Source organism: Euprymna scolopes, chromosome 46 (assembly GCF_053919585.1).
Source record: "Euprymna scolopes isolate OS-2025 chromosome 46, ASM5391958v1, whole genome shotgun sequence".
Lineage (NCBI taxonomy): Eukaryota > Metazoa > Mollusca > Cephalopoda > Sepiida > Sepiolidae > Euprymna > Euprymna scolopes.
The window spans coordinates 70,194,012-70,221,813 of record NC_136527.1 but is presented as its reverse complement, the minus strand read 5'-3'; the positions used below and the strand labels follow the sequence as shown (position 1 = coordinate 70,221,813).

Sequence of the window (27,802 nt, the reverse complement as noted above, 5' to 3'; positions counted from 1 at the left end):
GCTTTTCCGGTCGCCATTTTCAATGTCAACGTACACGCGTCAAACTCGTCTCGTTTCATTAACACATCTTATTATCGTTTCTTTGTTGAAAGCAGATTGCCAAACAAAAGGTGAGTATCATTTGAATGTAAATACTTTGAAATGTCCTTTTTTTTATGACAGAAGCGCGTCCAAACCATCGTGTTTCCTTTTTGCTTTGATATAATATAGAAATGAGTCAGCACTATGTGTTTGCTTATAAAAGAAAAGTCGTCAAACAAAATTCACTGCAAGCCGATATTTTTACCAGTTTTTTTTTTCTTTTTTTTTTTAGGTAATGGTGTAGATTGGCCTTCCTTTTTTTACAAAGCCATTTGACGGAAGTGACGTCAGACATATTTTTATCTACGGGTGGCCAAAACCGTATAGAATGAACCTTTTTTTTTTCATATATAAGTTTTATTCAAACAGTCTTTATTTGAACTTAATGAAATTTCTTTTTTTTTTTTTTTAAATTTATTAACTGTTTTATTCTTTTTATCAAACAAAAATAGAAGTTTTATATATGAAATATATATTATGGACTGTTTTCAAAACATCGAAATTTAAAAATTAAAGTTTTATTAAAAAAAAAAAAATTTAAAAAAACCGACATGTTTTTTTTTTTTCGAGATATTTTTTTTTTTTCACCATTTAACACTAAGATTTTATTCAACAATGAAATGATAAAAAACTTTTCGTTAAATATATTTAAAAAAAAACATTATAAACTATGTATAAAGTCTATTTTTTTATGTCTGTAAAAGTTTGTTGAAAAGTTCGAATAAAGTTTATAATTTAATTGAAAAAAAAAAACAGTCTTTTTTTTTTTTAATAAAACTAACTTTAATTTTAAAATTTCGATGTTTGAAAAACAGTCCATAATATATATGTCATTATAAAAGTTCTATTTTTGTTTGATGAAAAGAATAAAACAGTTAATAAATACAAAACAAAACAAAAAAAAAAACAATCCATTAAGTTCAAATATAGACTGTTTGAATAAAACTTATATAAAGAAAAAGGTTCATTCTATACGGTTTTTGGCCATCCGTAGATAAAAATATGTAACCAAGGGAAGGTCAATCTACACCGTTATCTTTTTTTTCTTTTCCCCCACCCTTTTTACAACCATATAGTTTAACTTATTCTTATCTGCAGTAACATAAACTGGAAGTCAACCTAGACCGTGATAGACTGATTCTCATACGCGTTCGTAACAGTTCGACTTATGGGTACTAATGCAGAGAATGATCCGCGCTATTTTTTAAAATTATATTTCCACGTTTAATTAAAGTTTTATGATATGTTTTTTTTTTAATTGTAAGGTTAAAGTACATAATACATACAAAACAACTTCCCCTCCCCATGTTAAGAATGGCTTTTTAAATAATAACATTATTATTTCAGCACAGATCACTCTCTGCATAAGTACCGACTTATGTCCTTTCAGTATTGACCAGTGGCGGCTCGTGCCTACGATTAGTGAAGGTGCTGCTTCCAAAAGTTTTAACTATTGTTTTAATATTGTGGAAACGGAAAACAAATATTCGAATATATAAATAAATATTTAAACAAATACTAAACAAAAATTAGAATATATAGATTAATATTTAAATAAATAAAAACCAATATTTGATTATATAAATAAATATTTAACTAAAAATAAATATTTGATTATATAAATAAATATTTAAATAAATAAAAACAATTATTCGATTATATAAATAATATTTAAATAAATAAAAACAAAAATTCGATTATATAAATAAATATTTAAATAAATAAAAACAAATATTTGACTATATAAATAAATATTTAAATAAAGACAAATATTAGATTATATAAATAAATATTTACATAAATAAAAACAAATATTTGATTATAAAAATAAATATTTAAATAAAGGAAAACAAATATTTTATTATAAAAATAAATATTTAAATAAATAAAAACAAATATTTGATTATAAAAATAAATATTTAAATAAATAAAAACAAATATTTGATTATAAAAATAAATATTTAAATAAATAAAAACAAGCATTCGATTATATAAATAAATATTTAAATAAATAAAAACAAGCATTCGATTATATAAATAAATATTTAAATAAATAAAAACAAGCATTCGATTATATAAATAAATATTTAAATAAATAAAAACAAGCATTCGATTATATAAATAAATATTTAAATAAATAAAAACAAATATTCGATGATATAAATAAATATTTAAATAAATAAAAACAAATATTTGATTATAAAAATAAATATTTAAATAAATAAAAAACAAATATTTGATTATAAAAATAAATATTTAAATAAATAAAAACAAATATTCGATTATATAAAACATATTTAAGTAAATAAAACAGATATTCGATTACATAAATAAATATTTAAATGAATAAAAACAAATATTCGATTATATAAATAAATATTTAAATAAATAAAAACAAATATTTGATTATAATAAAATATTTAAATAAAAAACATATTTGATTATATAAATAAATATTTAAATAAAAAAACAAATATTTGATTATATAAATAAATATTTAACATAAGACAAATATTTGATTATATAAATAAATATTTAAATAAATAAAAACAAATAGTTATTTAAATAAATAAAAACAAATATTCGATGATATAAATAAATATTTAAATAAATAAAAACATATGTGATTATATAAACAAATATTTAAATAAAAACAAATATTTGATTATATAAACAAATATTAAAATAAATAAAAACAAATATTTGATTATATAAGTAAATATGTAAATAAATAAAAACAAATATTTGATTATATAAATAGATATTAAAATAAATAAAAACAAATATTTGATTATAAAAATAAATATGTAAATGAATAAAAACAAATATTCGATTATATAAAAACATATTTAAGTAAATACAAATAAATATTCGATTATATAAATAAATATGTAAATAAAAAAACAAATATTTGATTATAATAAAATATTTCATTAAAAATCATATCTGATTATATAAATAAATATTTAAATAAATAAAACAAATATTTGATTATAAAAATAAATATTTAAATAAATAAAAACAAATATTTGATTATAAAAATAAATGTTTAAATAAATAAAAACAAGCATTCGATTATATAAGTAAATATTTAAATGAATAAAAACAAATATTGGATGATATAAATATATATTTAAATAAATAAAAACATATTTGATTATATAAATAAATATCTAATAAATAAAAAAAATTTTGGATTATATAAATAAATATTTAAATAAATAAAAACAAATATTCGATTATATAAATAAATATTTAAATAAATAAAAACAAATATTCGATTATATAAATAAATATTTAAATGAATAAAAACAAATATTTGATTATATAAATAAATATTTAAATAAATAAAAACAAATATTTGATTATAATAAAATATTTAAATAAAAAAACATATTTGATTATATAAATAAATATTTACATAAAAACAAATATTCGATTATATAAATAAATATTTAAATAAAAAACAAATATTTGATTATATAAATAAATATTTAAATAAATAAAAACAAATAGTTGATTATATAAATAAATATTTAAATAAATAAAGACAAATAGTTGATTATATAAATAAATATTTAAATAAGTAAAGACAAATATTTGATTATATAAATAAATATTGAAATGAATAAAAACTTTAATTTTAAAATTTCGATGTTTGAAAAACAGTCCATAATATATATGTCATTATAAAAGTTCTATTTTTGTTTGATGAAAAGAATAAAACAGTTAATAAATACAAAACAAAACAAAACAAAAAAAAAACAATCCATTAAGTTCAAATATAGACTGTTTGAATAAAACTTATATAAAGAAAAAGGTTCATTCTATACGGTTTTTGGCATCCGTAGATAAAAATATGTAACCAAAGGAAGGTCAATCTACACCGTTACCTTTTTTTTCTTTTTCCCCCCCTTTTTGCAACCATATAGTTTAACTTATTCTTATCTGCAGTAACATAAACTGGAAGTCGACCTAGACCGTGATAGACTGATTCTCATACGCGTTCGTAACAGTTCGACTTATGGGTGCTAATGCAGAGAGTGATCCGCGCTATTTTTTTAAATTATATTTCCACGTTTAATTAAAGTTTTATGATATGTTTTTTTTTTCAATTGTAAGGTTAAAGTACATAATACATACAAAACAACTTCCCCTCCCCATGTTAAGAATGGCTTTTTAAATAATAACGTTATTATTTCAGCACAGATCACTCTCTGCATAAGTACCGACTTATGTCCTTTCAGTATTGACCAGTGGCGGCTCGTGCCTACGATTAGTGAAGGTGCTGCTTCCAAAAGTTTTACCTATTGTTTTAATATTGTGGAAACGGAAAACAAATATTCGAATATATAAATAAATATTTAAACAAATACTAAACAAAAATTAGAATATATAGATTAATATTTAAATAAATAAAAACCAATATTTGATTATATAAATATACATTTAAATAAAGACAAATATTTGATTATATAAATAAATATTTACATAAATAAAAACAAATATTTGATTATAAAAATAAATATTTAAATAAATGAAAACAAATATTTGATTATAAAAATAAATATTTAAATAAATAAAAACAAATATTTGATTATAAAAATAAATATTTAAATAAAAAAAACAAATATTTGATTATAAAAATAAATATTTAAATAAATAAAAACAAGCATTCGATTATATAAATAAATATTTAAATAAATAAAGACAAGCATTCGATTGCATAAATAAATATTTAAATGAATAAAAACAAATATTCGATGATATAAGTAAATATTTAAATAAATAAAAACATTTGATTATATTAATAAATATTTAAATAAATAAAAATAAATATTTGATTATATAAATAAATATTTAAATAAATAAAAAACAAATATTTGATTATAAAAATAAATATTTAAATAAATAAAAACAAATATTCGATTATATAAAACATATTTAAGTAAATAAAACAAATATTCGATTATATAAATAAATATTTAAATGAATAAAAACAAATATTCGATTATAAAAATAAAGATTCAAATAAATAAAAAACAAATATTTGATTATAAAAATAAATATGTAAATGAATAAAAACAAATATTCGATTATATAAAAAATATTTAAGTGAATAAAAACAAATATTCGATTATATAAATAAATATTTAAATAAAAAAAAACAAATATTTGATTATAATAAAATATTTCAATAAAAAACATATCTGATTATATAAATAAATATTTAAATAAATAAAACAAATATGTTATTATAAAAATAAATGTTTAAATAAATAAAAACAAATATTTGATTATAAAAATAAATGTTTAAATAAATAAAAACAAGCATTCGATTATATAAGTAAATATTTAAATGAATAAAAACAAATATTCGATGATATAAATAAATATTTAAATAAATAAAAACATATTTGATTATATAAATAAATATTTAAATAAATAAAAAATTTTTTTGATTATATAAATAAATATTTTAATACATAAAAACAAATATTCGATTATATAAATAAATATTTAAATGAATAAAAACAAATATTCAATTATATAAATAAATATTTAAATAAATAAAAGCAAATATTTGATTATAATAAAATATTTAAATAAAAAAACATATTTGATTATATAAATAAATATTTACATAAAAACAAATATTTGATTATATAAATAAATATTTAACAAAAGACAAATATTTGATTATATAAATAAATATTTAAATAAATAAAAACAAATAGTTTATTATAATAAAATATTTAAATAAAAAAACATATTTGATTATATAAATAAATATTTAAATAAAAAAAACATATTTGATTATATAAATAAATATTTAAATAAAAAACAAATATTTGATTATATAAATAAATATTTAACAAAAGACAAATATTTGATTATATAAATAAATATTTAAATAAATAAAGACAAATAGTTGATTATATAAATAAATATTTAAATAAATAAAGACAAATAGTTGATTATATAAATAAATATTTAAATAAATAAAGACAAATATTTGATTATATAAATAAATATTGAAATGAATAAAAACTTTAATTTTAAAATTTAAATGTTTGAAACACACTCCATAATATATATGTCATTATAAAAGTTCTATTTTTTTGGATGAAAAGAATAAAACAGTTAATAAATACAAAACAAAACAAAACAAAAAAAAAAACAATCCATTAAGTTCAAATATAGACTGTTTGAATAAAACTTATATAAAGAAAAAGGTTCATTCTATACGGTTTTTGGCCATCCGTAGATAAAAATATGTAACATAAACTGGAAGTCGACCTTTTTTTTCTGTTTCCCCCCTTTTTGCAACCATATAGTTTAACTTATTCTTATCTGCAGTAACATAAACTGGAAGTCGACCTAGACCGTGATAGACTGATTCTCATACGCGTTCGTAACAGTTCGACTTATGGGTGCTAATGCAGAGAGTGATCCGCGCTATTTTTTTAAATTATATTTCCACGTTTAATTAAAGTTTTATGATATGTTTTTTTTTTTAATTGTAAGGTTAAAGTACATAATACATACAAAACAACTTCCCCTCCCCATGTTAAGAATGGCTTTTTAAATAATAACGTTATTATTTCAGCACAGATCACTCTCTGCATAAGTACCGACTTATGTCCTTTCAGTATTGACCAGTGGCGGCTCGTGCCTACGATTAGTGAAGGTGCTGCTTCCAAAAGTTTTACCTATTGTTTTAATATTGTGGAAACGGAAAACAAATATTCGAATATATAAATAAATATTTAAACAAATACTAAACAAAAATTAGAATATATAGATTAATATTTAAATAAATAAAAACCAATATTTGATTATATAAATAAATATTTAACTAAAAATAAATATTTGATTATATAAATAAATATTTAAATAAATAAAAACAATTATTCGATTATATAAATAATATTTAAATAAATAAAAACAATTATTCGATTATATAAATAAATATTTAAATAAATAAAAACAAATATTTGACTATATAAATAAATATTTAAATAAATAAAAACAAATATTTGATTATATAAATAAATATTTAAATAAAGACAAATATTTGATTATATAAATAAATATTTACATAAATGAAAACAAAAATTTGATTATTAAAATAAATATTTAAATAAATGAAAACAAATATTTGATTATAAAAATAAATATTTAAATAAATAAAAACAAATAGTTGATTATAAAAATAAATATTTAAATAAATAAAAACAAATATTTGATTATAAAAATAAATATTTAAATAAATAAAAACAAGCATTCGATTATATAAATAAATATTTAAATAAATAAAAACAAATATTTGACTATATGAATAAATATTTAAATAAATAAAAACAAATATTTGATTATATAAATAAATATTTAAATAAATAAAAACAAAAATTCGATTATATAAATAAATATTTAAATAAATAAAAACAAATATTTGACTATATAAATAAATATTTAAATAAATAAAAACAAATATTTGATTATATAAATAAATATTTAAATAAAGACACATATTTGATTATATAAATAAATATTTACATAAATGAAAACAAAAATTTGATTATTAAAATAAATATTTAAATAAATGAAAACAAATATTTGATTATAAAAATAAATATTTAAATAAATAAAAACAAATAGTTGATTATAAAAATAAATATTTAAATAAATAAAAACAAATATTTGATTATAAAAATAAATATTTAAATAAATAAAAACAAGCATTCGATTATATAAATAAATATTTTAATAAATAAAAACAAATATTTGACTATATAAATAAATATTTAAATAAATAAAAACAAATATTTGATTATATAAATAAATATTTAAATAAATAAAAACAAATATTCGATTATATAAATAAATATTTAAATAAATAAAAACAAATATTTGATTATAAAAATAAATATTTAAATAAATAAAAAACAAATATTTGATTATAAAAATAAATATTTAAATAAATAAAAAAAAATATTCGATTATATAAAACATATTTAAGTAAATAAAAACAAATATTCGATTATATAAATAAATATTTAAATGAATAAAAACAAATATTCGATTATATAAATAAATATTTAAATAAATAAAAACAAATATTTGATTATAATAAAATATTTAAATAAAAAACATTTGATTATATAAATAAATATTTAAATAAAAAACAAATATTTGATTATATAAATAAATATTAAACAAAAGACAAATATTTGATTATATAAATAAATATTTAAATAAATAAAAACAAATAGTTATTTAAATAAATAAAAACAAATATTCGATGATATAAATAAATATTTAAATAAATAAAAACATATTTGATTATATAAATAAATATTTAAATAAATAAAAACATGTGATTATATAAATAAATATTTAAATAAATAAAAACAAATATTTGATTATATAAATAAATATTCAAATAAATAAAAACAAATATTTGATTATATAAATAAATATTCAAATAAATAAAAACAAATATTTGATTATATAAATAAATATTTAAATAAATAAAAACAATTATTCGATTATATAAATAGATATTAAAATAAATAAAAACAAATACTTAATTATATAAAAAAATATTTAAATAAAAAAACAAATATTTGATTATAAAAATAAATATTTAAATAAATAAAAAACAAATATTTGATTATAAAAATAAATATTTAAATAAATTAAAACCAATATTCGATTATATAAAAACATATTTAAGTAAATAAAAACAAATATTCGATTATATAAATAAATATTTAAATAAATAAAAACAAATATTTGATTATAATAAAATATTAAAATAAAAAACATATTTGATTATATAAATAAATATTTAAATAAATAAAACAAATATTTGATTATAAAAATAAATATTTGATTATAAAAATAAATGTTTAAATAAATAAAAACAAATATTTTATTATAAAAATAAATGTTTAAATAAATAAAAACAAGCATTCGATTATATAAATAAGTATTTAAATGAATAAAAACAAATATTCGATGATATAAATAAATATTTAAATAAATAAAAACAAATATTTGATTATATAAATAAATATTATAATAAATAAAAACAAATATTTGATTATAAAAATAAATATTTAAATAAGTAAAAAACAAATATTTGATTATAAAAATAAATATTTAAATAAATAAAAACAAATATTCGATTATATAAAACATATTTAAGTAAATAAAAACAAATATTCGATTATATAAATAAATATTTAAATGAATAAAAACAGATATTCGATTATATAAATTAATATTTAAATAAATAATAACAAATATTTGATTATAATAAAATATTTAAATAAAAACATATTTGATTATATAAATAAATATTTAAATAAAAACAAATATTTGTATTATATAAATAAATATTTAACAAAAGACAAATATTTGATTATATAAATATATATTTAAATAAATAGAAACAAATAGTTTATTATAATAAAATATTTAAATAAAAAAAACATATTTATTATATAAATAAATATTTAAATAAAAAAAAATATTTGATTATATAAGTAAATATTTAACAAAAGACAAATATTTGATTATATAAATAAATATTTAAATAAATAAAAACAAATAGTTGATTATATAAATAAATATTTAAATAAATAAAGACAAATATTTGATTGTATAAATAAATATTGAAATGAATAAAAACAAATATTTGATTATATAAATAAATATTTAAATAAATAAAAACAAATATTTGATTATATAAATATATATTAAAATAAATAAAAACAAATATTTGATTATAAAAATAAATATTTAAATAAATAAAAAACAAATATTTGATTATAAAAATAAATATTTAAATAAATAAATAAAAATATTCGATTATATAAATAAATATTTAAATTAATAAAAACAAGTATTTTATTATAATAAAATATTTAAATAAAAAAGCATATTTGATTATATAAATAAATATTTAAATAAATAAAACAAATATTTGATTATAAAAATAAATATTTAAATAAAAACAAATATTTGATTATAAAGATAAATATTTAAATAAATAAAAACAAGCATCTGATTATATAAATAAATATTTTAATGAATAAAAACAAATATTCGATGATATAAATAAATATTTAAATAAAAAAAACATATTTGATAATATAAATAAATATTTTAATAAATAAAAACATATTTGATTATATAAATAAATATTTAAATAAATAAAAAAAAAATTTTGATTATATAAATAAATATTTTAATCAATAAAAACAGATATTTGATTATATAAGTAAATATTTAAATAAATAAAAACAAATATTTGATTATATAAATAAATATTAAAATAAATAAAAACAAATATTTGATTATAAAAATAAATATTTAAATAAATACAAAACAAATATTATATAGTAAAAATAAATATTTAAATAAATAAAAACAAATATTCGATTATATAAAACATTTCTAAGTAAAAAAAAACAAATATTCGATTATATAAATAAATATTTAAATGAATAAAAATAAATATTCGATTATATAAATAAATATTTAAATAAAAAACAAATATTTGATTATATAAATAAATATTTAAATAAAAAACAAATATTTGATTATATAAATAAATATTTAACAAAAGACAAATATTTGATTATATAAATAAATATTTAAATAAATAAAAACAAATAGTTTATTATAATAAAATATTTAAATAAAAAAAACATATTTGATTATATAAATAAATATTTAAATAAACACAAATATTTGATTATATAAATAAATATTTAACAAAAGACAAATATTTGATTATATAAATAAATATTTAAATAAATAAAAACAAATAGTTGATTATATAAATAAATATTTAAATAAATAAAGACAAATATTTGATTATATAAATAAATATTGAAATGAATAAAAACAAATATTTGATTATATAAATAAATATTTAAATGAATAAAAACAAGTATTTGATTATAAAAATAAATATTTAAATAAAAAAGAACAAATACTTGATTATATAAATAAATATTTAAATTAATAAAAAATATTTTATTATATAAATAAATATTTAAATAAATAAAAACAATTATTTGATTATATAAATAAATATTTAAATAAAAAACAAATATTTGATTATATAAATAAATATTTAAATAAAATACAAATATTTTATTATATAAATAAATATTTAACAAAAGACAAATATTTGATTATATAAATAAATATTTAAATAAATAAAAACAAATATTTGATTATATAAATTAATATTTAAATAAATAAAAACAAATATTTGATTATATAAATTAATATTTAAATAAATAAAAACAAATATTTGATTATATAAATAAATATTTAAATAAATAAAAACAATATCGCCAAACTTTCACAAGAAACACTCGTCTAGCTGTAAACACTATCAATAATTTCCCCCACTCTTTATCTGTGCCTAAACCTAAACGTAGATTCCATGAACAAAGCTTCTTTCTTAGAACTGCACGCCTGTGGAATTGTCTTCCGTTTTCCTGCTTTCCGGCTGACTACAATATGGTTGTGTTCAAGTCTAAAGTAAATAAGTTCTTGATGAGCCGTTCCATATAAGTTATTAAATTTACCAAATTTTCATATGCTAGCATTTAATACAACAGAAATACATAAATTAAATACTGAAATAAAATGTAGTTATTAATATTTGAATCTTAAAATAAAAAGTGCGAATTAATAGAGAAAATCACTTATCACAACAACGCATTCCGTCTCCAAACTAGTGAAGAATTTAACTTTTAATAGCGTTCAGAAGATTTTTTTTTTTAAATTAACCGTTAAGAGAAAGCGTGATTTTATTCTGAACTTTAACTAATCACGTTTTAAGCAACTTATGATATAAAACAAAATCGGATGGGGGGGGGGGTTTCTTCCGAAGGTTAGTTGGTGACGTTATAAGTAATTGCGAGATAAGATGGGAGCCAGAAATTAGGGGTGGGGGACTGAAAATGATAATATAATGGATTCATTATACAATATTTAAGATCAACTTGGTAGATAAACATTTATGGACGAGAAAAAAAAAAAAAAAAAAAAAAAATTAAAGCTAGCATTTAATACAACAGAAATACATAAATTAAATACTGAAATAAAATGTAGTTATTAATATTTGAATCTTAAAATAAAAAGTGCGAATTAATAGAGAAAATCACTTATCACAACAACGCATTCCGTCTCCAAACTAGTGAAGAATTTAACTTTTAATAGCGTTCAGAAGATTTTTTTTTTTTAAATTAACCGTTAAGAGAAAGCGTGATTTTATTCTGAACTTTAACTAATCACGTTTTAAGCAACTTATGATATAAAACAAAATCGGATGGGGGGGGGGTTTCTTCCGAAGGTTAGTTGGTGACGTTATAAGTAATTGCGAGATAAGATGGGAGCCAGAAATTAGGGGTGGGGGACTGAAAATGATAATATAATGGATTCATTATACAATATTTAAGATCAACTTGGTAGATAAACATTTATGGACGAGAAAAAAAAAAAAAAAAAAAAAAAATTAAAGCTAGCATTTAATACAACAGAAATACATAAATTAAATACTGAAATAAAATGTAGTTATTAATATTTGAATCTTAAAATAAAAAGTGCGAATTAATAGAGAAAATCACTTATCACAACAACGCATTCCGTCTCCAAACTAGTGAAGAATTTAACTTTTAATAGCGTTCAGAAGATTTTTTTTTTTAAATTAACCGTTAAGAGAAAGCGTGATTTTATTCTGAACTTTAACTAATCACGTTTTAAGCAACTTATGATATAAAACAAAATCGGATGGGGGGGGGGGTTCTTCCGAAGGTTAGTTGGTGACGTTATAAGTAATTGCGAGATAAGATGGGAGCCAGAAATTAGGGGTGGGGGACTGAAAATGATAATATAATGGATTCATTATACAATATTTAAGATCAACTTGGTAGATAAACATTTATGGACGAGAAAAAAAAAAAAAAATTAAAGCTAGCATTTAATACAACAGAAATACATAAATTAAATACTGAAATAAAATGTAGTTATTAATATTTGAATCTTAAAATAAAAAGTGCGAATTAATAGAGAAAATCACTGATCACAACAACGCATTCCGTCTCCAAACTAGTGAAGAATTTAACTTTTAATAGCGTTCAGAAGATTTTTTTTTTTTAAATTAACCGTTAAGAGAAAGCGTGATTTTATTCTGAACTTTAACTAATCACGTTTTAAGCAACTTATGATATAAAACAAAATCGGATGGGGGGGGGGGGTTTCTTCCGAAGGTTAGTTGGTGACGTTATAAGTAATTGCGAGATAAGATGGGAGCCAGAAATTAGGGGTGGGGGACTGAAAATGATAATATAATGGATTCATTATACAATATTTAAGATCAACTTGGTAGATAAACATTTATGGACGAGAAAAAAAAAAAAAAAAAAAAATTAAAGCTAGCATTTAATACAACAGAAATACATAAATTAAATACTGAAATAAAATGTAGTTGAAATAGATATTTACATAAATAAAAACAAATATTCGATTATATAAAAAATATTTAAATAAATAAAAACAAATATTCGATTATATAAATAAATATTTAAATCAATAAAAATATTTAATTATATAAATAGATATTTACATAAATAAAAACAAGCATTCGATTATATAAATAAATATTTAAATTAATAAAAAATATTTTATTATATAAATAAATATTTAAATAAATAAAAACAAATATTTGATTATATAAATAAATATTGAAATAAATTAAAACAAATATTTGATTATATAAATAAATATTGAAATAAATTAAAACAAATATTTGATTATATAAATAAATATTTAAATAAATTAAAACAAATATTTGATTATATAAATAAATATTTAAATAAATAAAAACAAATATTTGATTATATAAATAAATATTTAAATAAATAAAAAATATTTGATTATATAAATAAATATTTAAATAAATGAAAACAAATATTTGATTATATAAATAAATATTTAAATAAATAAAAACAAATATTTGATTATATAAATAAATATTTAAATAAATAAAAACAAATATTTGATTATATAAATAAATATTTAAATAAATTAAAACAAATATTTGATTGATTGAGATTGTCGGACTGACTTCCTCATCTTGGTTGTTATAGTCAGAACGTTTCGGCCGTTTTGCCCTCCGGCCTTCATCAGGTGTTTTGTATCGAACTGGGGAACCGTTTGTGAGGAGTCTCGAACCCAACCCTTACAAAACAACCCTACAAAACACCTGATGAAGGCTGGAGGGCAAAACGGCCGAAACGTTGTGACTTTAACAACCAAGATGAGGAAGTCAATCCGACAATCTCAATCAATGAAAACACCTCATCTCAAAAATACAGACAATTAAATATTTGATTATATAAACAAATATTTAAATAAATAAAAACAAATAATTGATTATATAAATAAATATTTTAATAAATAAAACAAATATTTGTTTATATAAATAAATATTTAAACAAACAAATATTCAAATATATAACAAATACAAATAATCAATCAGAAAAGGATAATACGCAAAAACTTTTTAATTAAAAATCTTATTTAAAATTTTGTACACTTTACAGAAGAATAAAAAAATTTTTTTTCTTTTTAAAATTTTCAGATTAAATAAAAGTTTTCTTTTTTTCTTCAAGCAAACAAACGAAAAGCATTTTTAAAATACATTTAGTTACAAGTTCTTAATAAATTATTAAAAAAAGCAAAAGAAACTTTGAAATTAACTTGCTTTCTCATGAGAGTAAATTAAAAGGTTTACTATTTGAAAAGAGCGTTTTATTTAATAACTAGCGAAGGTACCCGTCGTTACCCGGTTGTTTGGAGGTGTGTGTAAGCAAAGTAATAATCCTGTAATAATATAAAAAAATCAAAACGATGTTAAACTTCTTAAAAAAAAATCAGCAAAACCAAAACAAAAAAAAAAACAGCGAACAAACGTAAAACTTCTTTAAAAAAGAAATCAAAAAGGCAAAAATCATGAAAAAACATGTTCAGAAAACCAAAAATCAAAAAACACAGCGAAAAGCAAAAAAAAACCTTTTGATTCAGTTAATTCCAGTTTTTTAGGCAACTACAAAGTAATGCTTCGATTCGGTTAATTCCAGTGTTTTTGAATAACTACTAAGTAAAAAAACTAAAACCGGTGTTCCTTCCTTACTGTTCCTTGCGAACGATTGCACAATGGTGTAAAGTGGTCGCGGCGGAAGGAGGAATCTATTAGAGAGAAAAGAATTTATCACTTCCATTGATTTTAACCGATTTTGGCCATGAACTCCCAGCAGAAATATATAGGGATCTAAGATTATCGAGGAAGTGGAGAGGTAATAGGCCTATAACACACCTCAGATATTGTGCTGCAGTTCGTGCATATTACATTTGCATGAAATGTCTTGATTTTTAATCCTATTATGGTCAAAATCACACAGGAAAAAATGAGTTCATTTTATATATAGAGAGATAACAATAGTTTTATTATCAATTTTTTTTAACTAAAAATGTATTTATAACAAAACGTATTTGTAAATAAAATAAAAAATAAAATATGATTACATTTTTGGCAAACAAACAAAAAACATTTAAAGATACATGATTTTATTTGCAGATCCTTATGAAACTTACTTTTTATATAAAAAGTACAAACAGACTTGGCTATTTACTGACCTTAACATGCAGGCAAAGTTTGAGATAAGGTCAAATTTAAAGATTTATTATAAGAAAATAGGGCGTCATCTATTAGATATCTATATACAAGCATTATGAAAAATCACATTTTAATGTATCCCTCAAAAAAAATAAAATTGCCACAGTCTAGAAGGATTTCTATTTTTAAATTCGTATTATCTGCCCATCTGCTAAACAAATATGATGTAAAGTATAAAAATGCATAATTATAAAAGCAGTTTTTTACTTACAAACACATCTTAATTAAAATTAAGTAAAAATTAATTCATAAGTAAAAACCTTTTTCAAAGTGTAACGCTTCTAACATTGCCTTCGTATGAGGCAAATAAATGCTAATTATATAGATATATATATATATATATATATACACATATACAGTGAATAAATGAGAAAAGACTATAAGTCATGATGTTGACGATCTTATAATTTATTCCTTTAATTCACTTGACATTTACAATTCTTGATGGTATCTGTTTCATAGCAGAAAATAAATCACTTATTTTAGCAATCAGTGAATCTATTTTACCCTTAACTACTCAGAAGAAATAGCAACAATCAATCCATCCATCAAAAAGAAATAAAATGCGTTTTGACATGATTAAAATCCGAAAGTTGGAAGAGAAGCTGTAAATACCTTATAATATGTTTACATTACACCATTTTGCACTACGCAGCAGATACTGTCAATAATTGTAAATGTCAACTGAATTAAAGGAATAACTTATAAGATGGTCAACATCATGAACTTTGGAATATAGTCTTTTGTCATTTATTCACTGTATTGCTCTGTAATTACATTAAGCTTCTTAAATAAGGATTGGTACGGATTATAAGGAAATAAAATATTTTTCTACAGAAATGTATATACATATATATATATAATTATTTTTTTTTACTATAATAATTAAATACCTACAGACACTAGTGTTTCATCCTTTCGGGATTCTTCAGTGCAGGGTGTCACGATTAACACCAGCCGAACGATTCAAGCCCCGCACCACGAGACATCTCTGGCTCGATTAGCGGAGTCCGTATCCATTCGGCTACCATTAACCACGTGAAATAGGGTTGAGTTTTAAACATTTTAAATGTTCATTACGTCAGTCAGAGAGTGATCCTATCGTTATACGATGATCTATGCATAAATATAGTATATATATATGTATACATAGTATATATATATGTATACATAGTATATATATATGTATACATAGTATATATATATATATAAAATACAAGTTGAAAAGATTTCTAAGATGTATATATATATTATTCCTTTTTTTTTTTTTTTTTTTAGATGAGCATTGTATGTTAATTTTATTTTATTTCGGACTACTAGTCTCATCTTATCTTTTTTATTTGGTGCACAACGTTTCGGCCAACTTCCTCTGGCCTTCGTCGGGGCCCGTGGCGCAGTTGATAGAGACGTTGAATCTCTACGGTTCCAGATAAACATTGTCTGAAGATAGCGGTTTCAATCCCACCCAAAGCGTGCCAGAGGTAATTGGTCAAAAATGTGGTGAGACGACAACAACTACAGATGACAGTGATGGCTGAGAATGCAGTTAGGAGATTCGAAGTTCCTATCCGTCGCGGTTACCACCTGACGAAGGCCAGAGGAAGTAGGCCGAAACGTTGTGCACCAAATAAAAAAGATAAGATGAGACTAGTAGTCCGAAATAAAATAAAATTAACATTTCTAAGATGTATTTTCAAAAATAAAATGTATCTTCGTTTGTTTGCTCTTAGAAAACAAAATGTAAACATTTTTTTAATTCTCTAAAGCGGAGTCCGTATCCATTCGGCTACCATTAACCACGTGAAATAGGGTTGAATTTTAAACATTTTAAATGTTCATTACGTCAGTCAGAGAGTGATCCTATCGTTATACGATGATCTATGCATAAATATAGTATATATATATATGTATACATAGTATATATATATATATGTATACATAGTATATATATATGTATACATAGTATATATATATATATATATATAAAATACAAGTTGAAAAGATTTCTAAGATGTATTTTCAAAAATAAAATGTATCTTCGTTTGTTTGCTCTTAGAAAACAAAATGTAAACATTTTTTTAATTCTCTAAAGTTTAGTTGCTACAAAAAAAATAGCATTTAAAACTACATAAAATCAAACAAAGAAAAACTCCAGTAACTTTTATTTATTGTATGTTTGATATTTACACTTAGTCACATGTTGACTTTTCTGCTAAATACCTAATACTTTTAATAAATAAAAGGTTTTGCATATTACATATTTTTGTCTGCTACCGAATTTAATCACAATGTCGGAGAGTAGAGAATGCATTGTGAATGTGTTATTGGCAGCTCCTGTTACTCTTGTTTCTCTTTATTTGTCCCTCAGTCCTCATTTTTTTTTATGGGCGATTTTCTGACAAAGGGAGAAGAAAAAACTATTCTAGATCGGAAATATTTTTCATGAACGGTTGCCAGATATGTCGGAAATTTTCTGTTTCTATGTCTATAGTTGTAGCCATGTCACTAATAGGGGTGCTGGAGGTAAACATTTTATCTGGGCTGACGTTATCTTATATTCAGGGACCTGAACCTTGGATTAACCACTAAGGAGGCTGTCCTATCAGCAGGTGAATAGTACTGGGGCTGCTGTATTGCCATTTGGTGAATGGATTCTGGACCATGCAGTAGCTTCTGGTGGGGTTCTTGATGCCATATTAGCGAGTAATTGTTACGGCTTTAGCTTATCATGTGCTACAAAAAAATAATAAATTTCTTTGTTTCTTTTTCTCTCTTACTTTCCCTTTCTGTCCTGCAAGTCTGTCGACCTAGTCCACAAATTCCAAAACTCCATCATGAAAAGTTTCAAGAAAAAATACACAATTATACCTGGATCTCCAACTTCCAACATATACTCCCTCTACTATGTCTCCTTCTCCAACCTCAGGGGTCTACGTTCTAACCTTCCAGAGGTTAAAAAGCAATAACAGGAAACTAAACCAGACCTATTATCCCTAAGTGGAACTGGCATTGAACAGAATATTTTCCTTGATGAGTCATAATTAAAGGATACTCTAACTTAACTTCCAAACCTGACCCTCAAGATCGCCATGGACATGGATTATGCGCCTAAATTAAAGATAAAAATCTGACCCCCCCTCCCCCCAAGATAACCATGGGCATGATGATGGCTTTCCATGTGGTAGGGACATCTCCAGAGAAGATCCTAACTTACCCTTAACTTATGTGCTTCCTACTGTGTTTGTATTTACTCTTTAGCACCCCCACAACAGGAAAGTTTCTATCTTTAAAAACATATCTGAGAAAATTGACCACGTCCTATCTGCTTATCCTTCAGCTTATTCGCGTATGTGGAGACTTCAATGTTCACAATGTGGAACCCACTCAAACAAGACCGATGATGAGAGGAGGTTCTGTCACAAGTTCAAAATTTCATCATGACAAGTTTCAAGAAAAAATACACGATTAAACCCGGTTCTCCAACTTCCAACGTAGACCCCTACTACCATGTCTCCTTCTCCAACATCAGGGGTCTACGTTCTAACCTTCCAGAGGTTGAAACCCAATTACAGGAGACTAAACCAGAACTTTTATTTTTAAGTGAAACTGGCATTGGACAGGCTATTTCCCTAGAAGAGTTCGCAATTAAAGGATACTCTAACTTAACTTCTAAATCTGACCCCCAAGATCGCCATGGGTATGGAATATGTGCCTATATTAAAGATAGCTTTCCATGTGGTAGGGACATCTCCAGGGAAGATCCTAACTTACCCTATATGTGCTTCCGGGTTGCTTTAGCTCACACTACGGCATTTTTATTTACTCTCTATCGCCCCCACAACAGCGGAGTTACTATCTTTAAAAGCATATCTGAGAAAATTGACCAAGTCCTATCTGCTTATCCTTCAGCTTATTCGCGTATGTGGAGACTTCAATGTTCACAATGTGGAACCCACTCAAACAAGACCGATGATGAGAGGAGGTTCTGTCACAAGTTCTCCATTGCTCACTCTAATTGTTCACGAACCCACCGGTGTGCCTGGCACTGACGGCCAGTATGCGAGTCTCCTAGACCTTTTTTTCACAACTGTCTCCACTTGGATCTTCTGACCATTCTGTTCTATCAATTAAAATAAAAATGAAATATAATAAGTCCCCAGACGTACCTCTCCATTGTACAGTATATCGATATTCTGTGGCTGACTTGGATAGCTTCCATACATTTATATCAGATCTACCTCTGTATTCCATGTTTATAAAGGATGTGTCCCTTATAGTAACAGACCTGACAGAATCGTTAATTATAGGTATTGACTGTTTCATACCCTCAAAAAAGTTCCAGCAAAAACCTAACAGCCAGTCGTGGTTCTCTCCAGAATGTGCTAATGCCATTGCACACAGAAATCACTTTTTCCACTGCTTCCAACATAATAGATGTACTAAGACTAAGGCCGCTTTCAGGACTGCCAGCAACAACTGTAAAAAAGTAATAAAGAACACAAGAGAGTTGTATGCTCAGTCCGTCAAGTCCGAAGTAGCTGAGCAGCGGCTTGGTTCCCACCAGTTTTGGCAAATAGCAAACAGAATCATGAACAGAAGCATGTGCTGTATCCCAACTATCATCCATGGACCTGAGGTAATCTCATCAGCATCAGACAAAGCCAAACTCTGTGCCAAGAACTTTGCAGTCAATTCTACCTTTTGCAACCAAGACAACCAACCCCCAATATTTCCTTCTGTATCAGAAAACATACTATGTGATATACAAATATCTGTACATGATGTTGCCAAGCTAATCAATAACCTTGATTCCAGTAAAGCAACCTGCCCTGATGGTATTCCAATTATAGTACTCAAAAACTTCAACCAGAACTTGCACCCCATACTTACAAAACTGTTCAGTGGCGGCTCGTGCATGGAACTGTGGGACTGCAGCACCCCCAAGTTATTTCTACACAATATTAATGATAATATTAAAAATAATACATTTGTTTATTATTATTATTATTATTATTTTATTTTTTCTATGTGTACATTATAAAATCATTAACTTTAATGTTGGTATCTCCAAATGCATATAATAGCAAAAATAGAACTTGCTTGGAGCTGTTAAATTCGCAGTTACACTTTCTTAATGAAATTCTCTTGTACGCATGTGCGGATTAGACGCTTTAGGTAGCTGATGAAAGCTGCTTGAAGAACTGTCGCTGGGCGCAGTTCCGTGTCGTGAAATTCGTTGTTTGCTTAGAGTGTGCGCCTGTATAAATATGATAACATTGTTATTGAAAAAAAAAAGGAGGTTTACTTATATTTTTCAAAATTATTATTAAAATCTGCACATAACGTGTTCTTGTACATAAAATATTGTGCTATTTTTTTTTAAATACACACACTTTTAGCGTTGGGATTTAAGTCGGTATCAGACGTAAATTTATAATATGCAGAAACTGTTTATTTTTATTTATTAAAAGTATTCGGGAATTTAGCAGTGAAGCTAACACGCGGCCAAGAGTAAAAACCAAATATACAATAAATAAATTTTACCATAAAAATAAAGTTACTTTTCCATCTACCTGCCTTTTTGTTTGTTTCTTTAAAGTAATTTTAAATGCTATTTATTTTGCAACAACTAAACTTTACAAAAACAACTGTTTACATTTTTTCCTAGAAGCAAAAAAGCGAAGAAACAGTTTATGTTGAAAATATATTTTAGTTAGAAATCTTTTTAGTGTGTTTGTTTTAGATATAAAAAAAATAGCATTTATTTGCCTCCGACAAGGACAATGTTAGAAGTTTTACACTTTGAAAAATGGATTTTTTACACAAGATTTTTTAATTAAAATGTGTTTGTAAGTAAAAAAAACACAGTTTTTTTAATAATTATGCATTTTTAAACTTTACATTGAATTTGTTAGTAGATGGGTCAGATAATACGCATTAAAAAAAGTAATTAGAAATCCTTCTGGACTGAGACAATTTTAATTTTTTTTTGTGGGGGGAAGAAAGCTACATTAAAATTCGATGTTTTATAATGCTTATATATGACATCCTAATTTCTTATAATAACTATCCACTTTATGTCGATCTTAACCGGCATGGGAAGGTCAGTAAATAGCCAAATTTTATATAAAAACCAAGTTGTTAAAAGATTTGTAAATAAAATTTTGTATCTTAAAATATTTTTGTTTGTTTGCTCACTATAAAAATGTAAACATTTTTATTTTGAATTTTATTTACAAATATGTTTTGTTATAAATACATCTTTAAAAATAAATTTTGTAAATAAAACTGTTATTAAATAAAACGCTATTTTCAAATAGTAAACTCCTAAATTAACACTCGTTAATACTGGAGAGAAACCATACGAATGTGAAGGCAGATAAATTTCAAAGTTTTTCTTTTTTGTTTTTATAAAAAATAAGTTATTTTTAAAAATATTTTTCGTTTGTTTGCAAAAAAAAAACCAAAAAAAACCCCGCAAACTTTTATTTAATCTGAAAAGGAATAAATATATATATTATTTTTATTCTGTAAAGTGTACATAATTTTAAAAAATCTTTTTAATAAAAAAGTTTTTGCGTATTATCCATTTCTGATTGATTATTTGTCTTTGTTATATATTTGAATATTTATTTGAATGTTTGTTTATTATTTGATTAAATATTTATTTATATATTCGAATTCCTTTACACGATATTAAAAAAATAGGTAAATTTTTGAAGCAGCACCCCCACTAATCTCAGGCACGAGCCGCTACTGAAACTGTAATGTGATGCCTAGGTATAAATAGCATACTAACTATAGTTCCGTTCATTACATTCTTACAATAATTTCTTAATGCTTTATATTTTTTTCATTTTCAGCTGACTTACAGTGCATAAAACGCATTGTTAATGCTTTTTTTTAGTAAAATCCCTTGTCTTTGGAGGTCGATGGTTTAATCCTATGTCAACCATTCTAATGAGGTGAGGAGTGTTTTTGAGGTCAGATATTGGCATTTGCTACACAAGATTCGAACCGTGTTATTATGAAAAGAAATGAGGCCAGAAAAGTGGCTTTTTGTAAAGTAGTGGACAGTCGATTTACACATGCATTCTTATTATTATAACACTCTTTAATAAATCTCATACAACTATCCTTACCAGATGTTGTAAAGCTGTTTCCAAATTTTATTTTACTTATAATGAAGTCTTGAAAGAAAGTTATACAATCTTTGATCGAAATAAAATAAAGTATCCTAATATTGTTGTAATTTAATAATATGACTTGTTAATCAAATCTATTTTCTAAAGCTATAATATCTTCATGTTGTGTGAATTGCAATATCTTGTTAACACTGGGAAATTGTATATCATAATCTATTTTATTTTCTGTTCATTTTACAGATACTTCAATTGGAAAATGCATTCTTAAAGATTTTAATGGATTACGATTTCACAAACATTGCAATAAAAACCATACAAAACTGAAATGTTTGAAATGATGTTATATGAAAGGTTAATAATTAACTTTTAAAAATAATTAGACATAAAAATGTAATCTTCATTTACTCATCTGTCAATCTTCTTAAATTATGGTCTACCGTTTCAACATTATATCCTTACATATTGACCAAGGAATTATTTTGAACATGACACAACACTGCTGTAAATATATAATTGAACACTAAAGAAAAACAATATTACTTGCACTTATATATGTAATCTCTTAGTCTGATAGTAGTTGTATTATTTTTTATTTCCAGAGAAACATAGATTCTGTTAAAATGCCGAAGTTTGAGAAGAAAGTATTTTGTTGCAATATATGTGGAAAAGGATTTTCAAATAAATATACATTAAAACAACATATCCAAATACACACTGAGGAGAAGCCATATACGTGTGAAATATGCAGTAAATCATTTTTGGAGAAAGGAAACTTAAAGATGCATATGCGGAATCATACTGGAGAGAAGCAATATTCTTGTGATATATGTGATAAGTCATATACAAGTAAACAGTATCTAACTTTTCATATGAAAAGTCATACTGAAGAGAAGCCATATTCTTGTGATATATGTGATAAATCATATACAACGAAACAGAATCTAACTATTCATATTCAACGTCATACTGGAGAGAAGCAATATTCTTGTGATATATGTGACAAATCATATACAAGTAAACAGAATCTTACTATCCATATTCGAAGTCATACTGGAGAAAAGCCATATTCTTGTTATGTGTGTGGGGTGTCATTTGCAGAGCAGGCACTCATGAGAATACATATGAGAATACATACTGGAGAGAGGCCATATTCTTGTGACGTGTGTGGAATGTCATTTGCACAATTGGGAATCATGAAAAGACATATGAGCACACACACTGGAGAGAAACCATATACTTGTGACGTGTGTGGGACATCATTTGCACAAAAGAAAACCATGAAAAAACATATAAGAACACACACTGGAGAAAAGCCATATTCTTGTGCTATATGTGGTAAATTATATATTGCTCAAGAGTATCTAACTATACATATTCGAAGTCATACTGGAGAGAAACCATACGAATGTGAGGTCTGTCTTAGTTCCTTTAAAGAGAAATCATCATTGACTAGACACATGAAAATGCACACTGGGGAGAAGCCATATTCTTGTGATGTGTGTGGGACATCATTTGCACAAAAGAAAACCATGAAAAGACATATAAGAACACACACTGGAGAAAAGCCATATCCTTGCGCTATATGTGGTAAATTCTATAGTACTCAAGAGTGTCTAACTATACATATTCGAAGTCATACTGGAGAGAAACCATATTCTTGTGAAATATGCAGCAAATCATTTTCCGAACGTGGGAAATTAACTATACATATGCAAAGTCATGATGTAGATAAACCATATAATTGTGAGGTGTGTGGGATTTCCTTTATACAGAAAGCATTTTTGAATAGACACATGAAAAAGCACACTGAGGAGAAGCCATATTCTTGTGAAATATGCAATAAATCATTTTCCGAAAGTGGGAAATTAACTAAACATATGCAAAGTCATACTGTTGTAAGCACTGGACTCGTTCTGATGAGCTCCCAAAATACAAACCCAAAATGGTACACTAGCATCACAGAAGAAGAGCCAACGGAACAACTTCTATCATATAATAAACAGATTACATTAAAGTGAAACAAAAATGTAAACCATGTTTAATAGCCATCTTTTTCTATGTATCCATAAAATTGGGATATTAAACTTGAGATAATGATATAAAAAGAAGAAAAAGTACCCTTAATTTACAATAATGTTGGGATAAACAGTACTGGGAGAAAAAGGATGATGAAATATTTCTTCTATACGACGGGAAAAAGAAATGGAATACAGAGGCAGCTCATGCAACTAACTGTGGAACTACAGCATTCTCCACTTATTTATGTTCAATATTTTTGTTAATGTAAAAAAAAAATTATACGTCCGTCTTTTTATTATTTTATTCTCTTTTTATGAGATACATACATACATACAATACTGTTTCGTTGTATCACAACTCATCAGTGCAGTTAGACTAACACCCCTTCCCTAACCAAGGACTGAACCTACAATCATCACATTAATAGCCAACAGCCACCAGCCCATGGAACCAGTGCACACAAATAATCTCAACATATCTTTATTTTAAATAAAAAAAAACATCCACCGCTTTTCTAAAGAGCTGAAAGCTGTGAGATCAAGGTTTACGTCTTCTTAGTGCTTGCTGTTGTACACATGCACAAAATAGACTTGTCCTGCCTTGATAGAGTTCAAAATAGACTTCGTAACCTCGTACGAGATTCCTTTTCTCTTCTCTGCAACATCTATCTCACAGAAGAGATGTTGCGAGTGTGTCTCTGATGTATCGTTATTTTCATGGAAAGTGTTTGCCTGAGCTTCAGTCTATGGTCCCCCCTCGCCAAACTTTCACAAGAATCTATGCCAACTATCATCCATGGACCCAAGTTAATCTTGTCAGCATCAGACAAAGCCAAACTCTTTGCCAAGAACTTTGCAGCTAATTCTACCTTTTGCGACCAAGACCACCAACCCCCAATATTTCTTTCTGTATCAGAAAACATACTATGTGATATACAAATATCTGTACATGATGTTGCCAGGCTAATCAATAACCTTGATTCCAGTAAAGCAACCTGCCTCGATGGTATTCCAATTATAGTACTCAAAAAACTTCAACCGGAACTTGCACCCCATACTTACAAAACTGTTTAAACATTATCTTAAGGAGAATAGCTTCCCATCACCTTGGAAAATCTTATCAGTATGCCCTGTATTAAAAATTTAGATGATCGGTCATCTCCCTCTGAGTACAGGCCAATAAGTCTCCTGTGCATCATGAGTAAGTTGTTGGAACCTGTAGTAGAGAAGTAATCAACCATCTCAGCAAAAATAACCTTCTTAGTGACACACAATATGGTTTCTGTTCTGCTAGATCTACAGCAGATGGGCTTACAGTGATATCTCATAGGATTAGCGAATCTCTCGACAGAGGCAACCTTTCTAGGGCAATTGTTCTTGACATATCAAATGCCTTCGATATGGTATGCATAAAGGTTTACTTCACAAGATCTCCAGCTATGGTATAGCTTGAAATGTCTTCTCAATTATTAAATCATTTCTCTCTGCTAGGTTCATAAGAGTAGTAGTTGATGAGCAGAAATCAGAAGCTCTCAGTATTAATGTTGGAGTCCTGCGGGTCCATCCTGGGCCCAACTCTCTTCCTGATCTACATTAATGATCTTCCAAATCACATCCTTACATCATCTGTAGACATGCTGATGACACTACCATCTATGGTAGCACATCTAAGACTGTAAACGACCAAGTTCTCTCCGATTCCCTTTCCTCTGATCTTGAGAATGTGATACAATGGGGAAAGAGGTGACTGGTTAGTTATAGTGCATCTAAAACCAATCTTCTATCTTTACATCATTAACACTCTGATCTCCATCTGGCATCAATTGAAATGAATGGCTCTCATGTTGGGGAGGCCTCATGTTTTGACTAGCTTCTGGGCCTTACCTTTACTCCAGATCTAAAACAGAACACGTACATCAAATCTGTTGCCAATCTGTTTGGAAAAATGGTCGATTCCTTCTATTGATCCAGTAGATATCTCATTGCTGATGCAATTCTCTACCTATATAAGAGCCAGGTACGTCCAAGGATGGAATACTGTTGTCACATCTGGGCAGGAGCTGCTAGAAAGGACTTGTCCTGCCTTGAAAGAGTTCAAAATAGTCTTTGTAGCCTCGTAGGAGATGTCCTTTTCTCTTCCCTGCAACCTCTTTCTCACAGAAAAGATGTTGTGAGTTTGTCTCTGCTTTATTGTTATTTTCATGGCAAGTGCTCGACTGAGCTTCAATCTATGGTCCCCCCTTGCCAAACTTTCACAAGAAACACTCATCTTAGACGTAAACAAGTTCTTGATGAGCTGTTCCACTTAAGTTAACAAATTTACTTAATTTCTATTACTAACGATTACTATATTGTCCAATCGACTACTGTACACTCTTAAACCCTTATCCTCGAGTGGCTTCTGATCCTTGATATATGGTGATGCCTATGTAAAAAAAGTGTGTATGTTAAAAAGAAGTACAAGATTTTATTTTGATTAAAAAATTTGAATGTATCAAATATTATCTGGATCTTTATTTTGATTTAAAAAACTTGAATGTATCAAATAGTATCTGGATCTTTATTTTGATTTAAAAAACTTGAATGTATCAAATAGTATCTGAATCTTTATTTTGATTTAAAAAACTTGAATGTATCAAATAGTATCTGAATCTTTATTTTGATTTAAAGATCTGAATGTATCAAATAGTATCTGGATCTTTATTTTGATTTAAAAAACTGAATGTATCAAATAGTATCTGGATCTTTATTTTGATTTAAAAAATTTGAATGTATCAAATAGTATCTGG

The 27,802-nt window shown here is 23.9% G+C and overlaps 1 protein-coding gene across 2 annotated transcripts; it reads left to right on the top strand.

The window, feature by feature from the left end:
- LOC145271123 (uncharacterized) lies at positions 1 to 27,802 on the top strand. Of its 2 annotated transcripts, none has more exons than XM_080126664.1 (2): positions 1 to 110; positions 23,236 to 27,802. In XM_080126664.1, the coding sequence occupies exon 2, from the start codon at positions 23,616 to 23,618 to the stop codon at positions 25,011 to 25,013; it is 1,398 nt and encodes a 465-aa protein (XP_079982790.1). In that variant the 5' UTR covers positions 1 to 110; positions 23,236 to 23,615; the 3' UTR covers positions 25,014 to 27,802. The 2 variants fall into 2 exon arrangements, with proteins under 2 accessions (XP_079982790.1, XP_079982791.1); XM_080126665.1 differs by having other exon boundaries at positions 13 to 110; positions 23,595 to 27,802.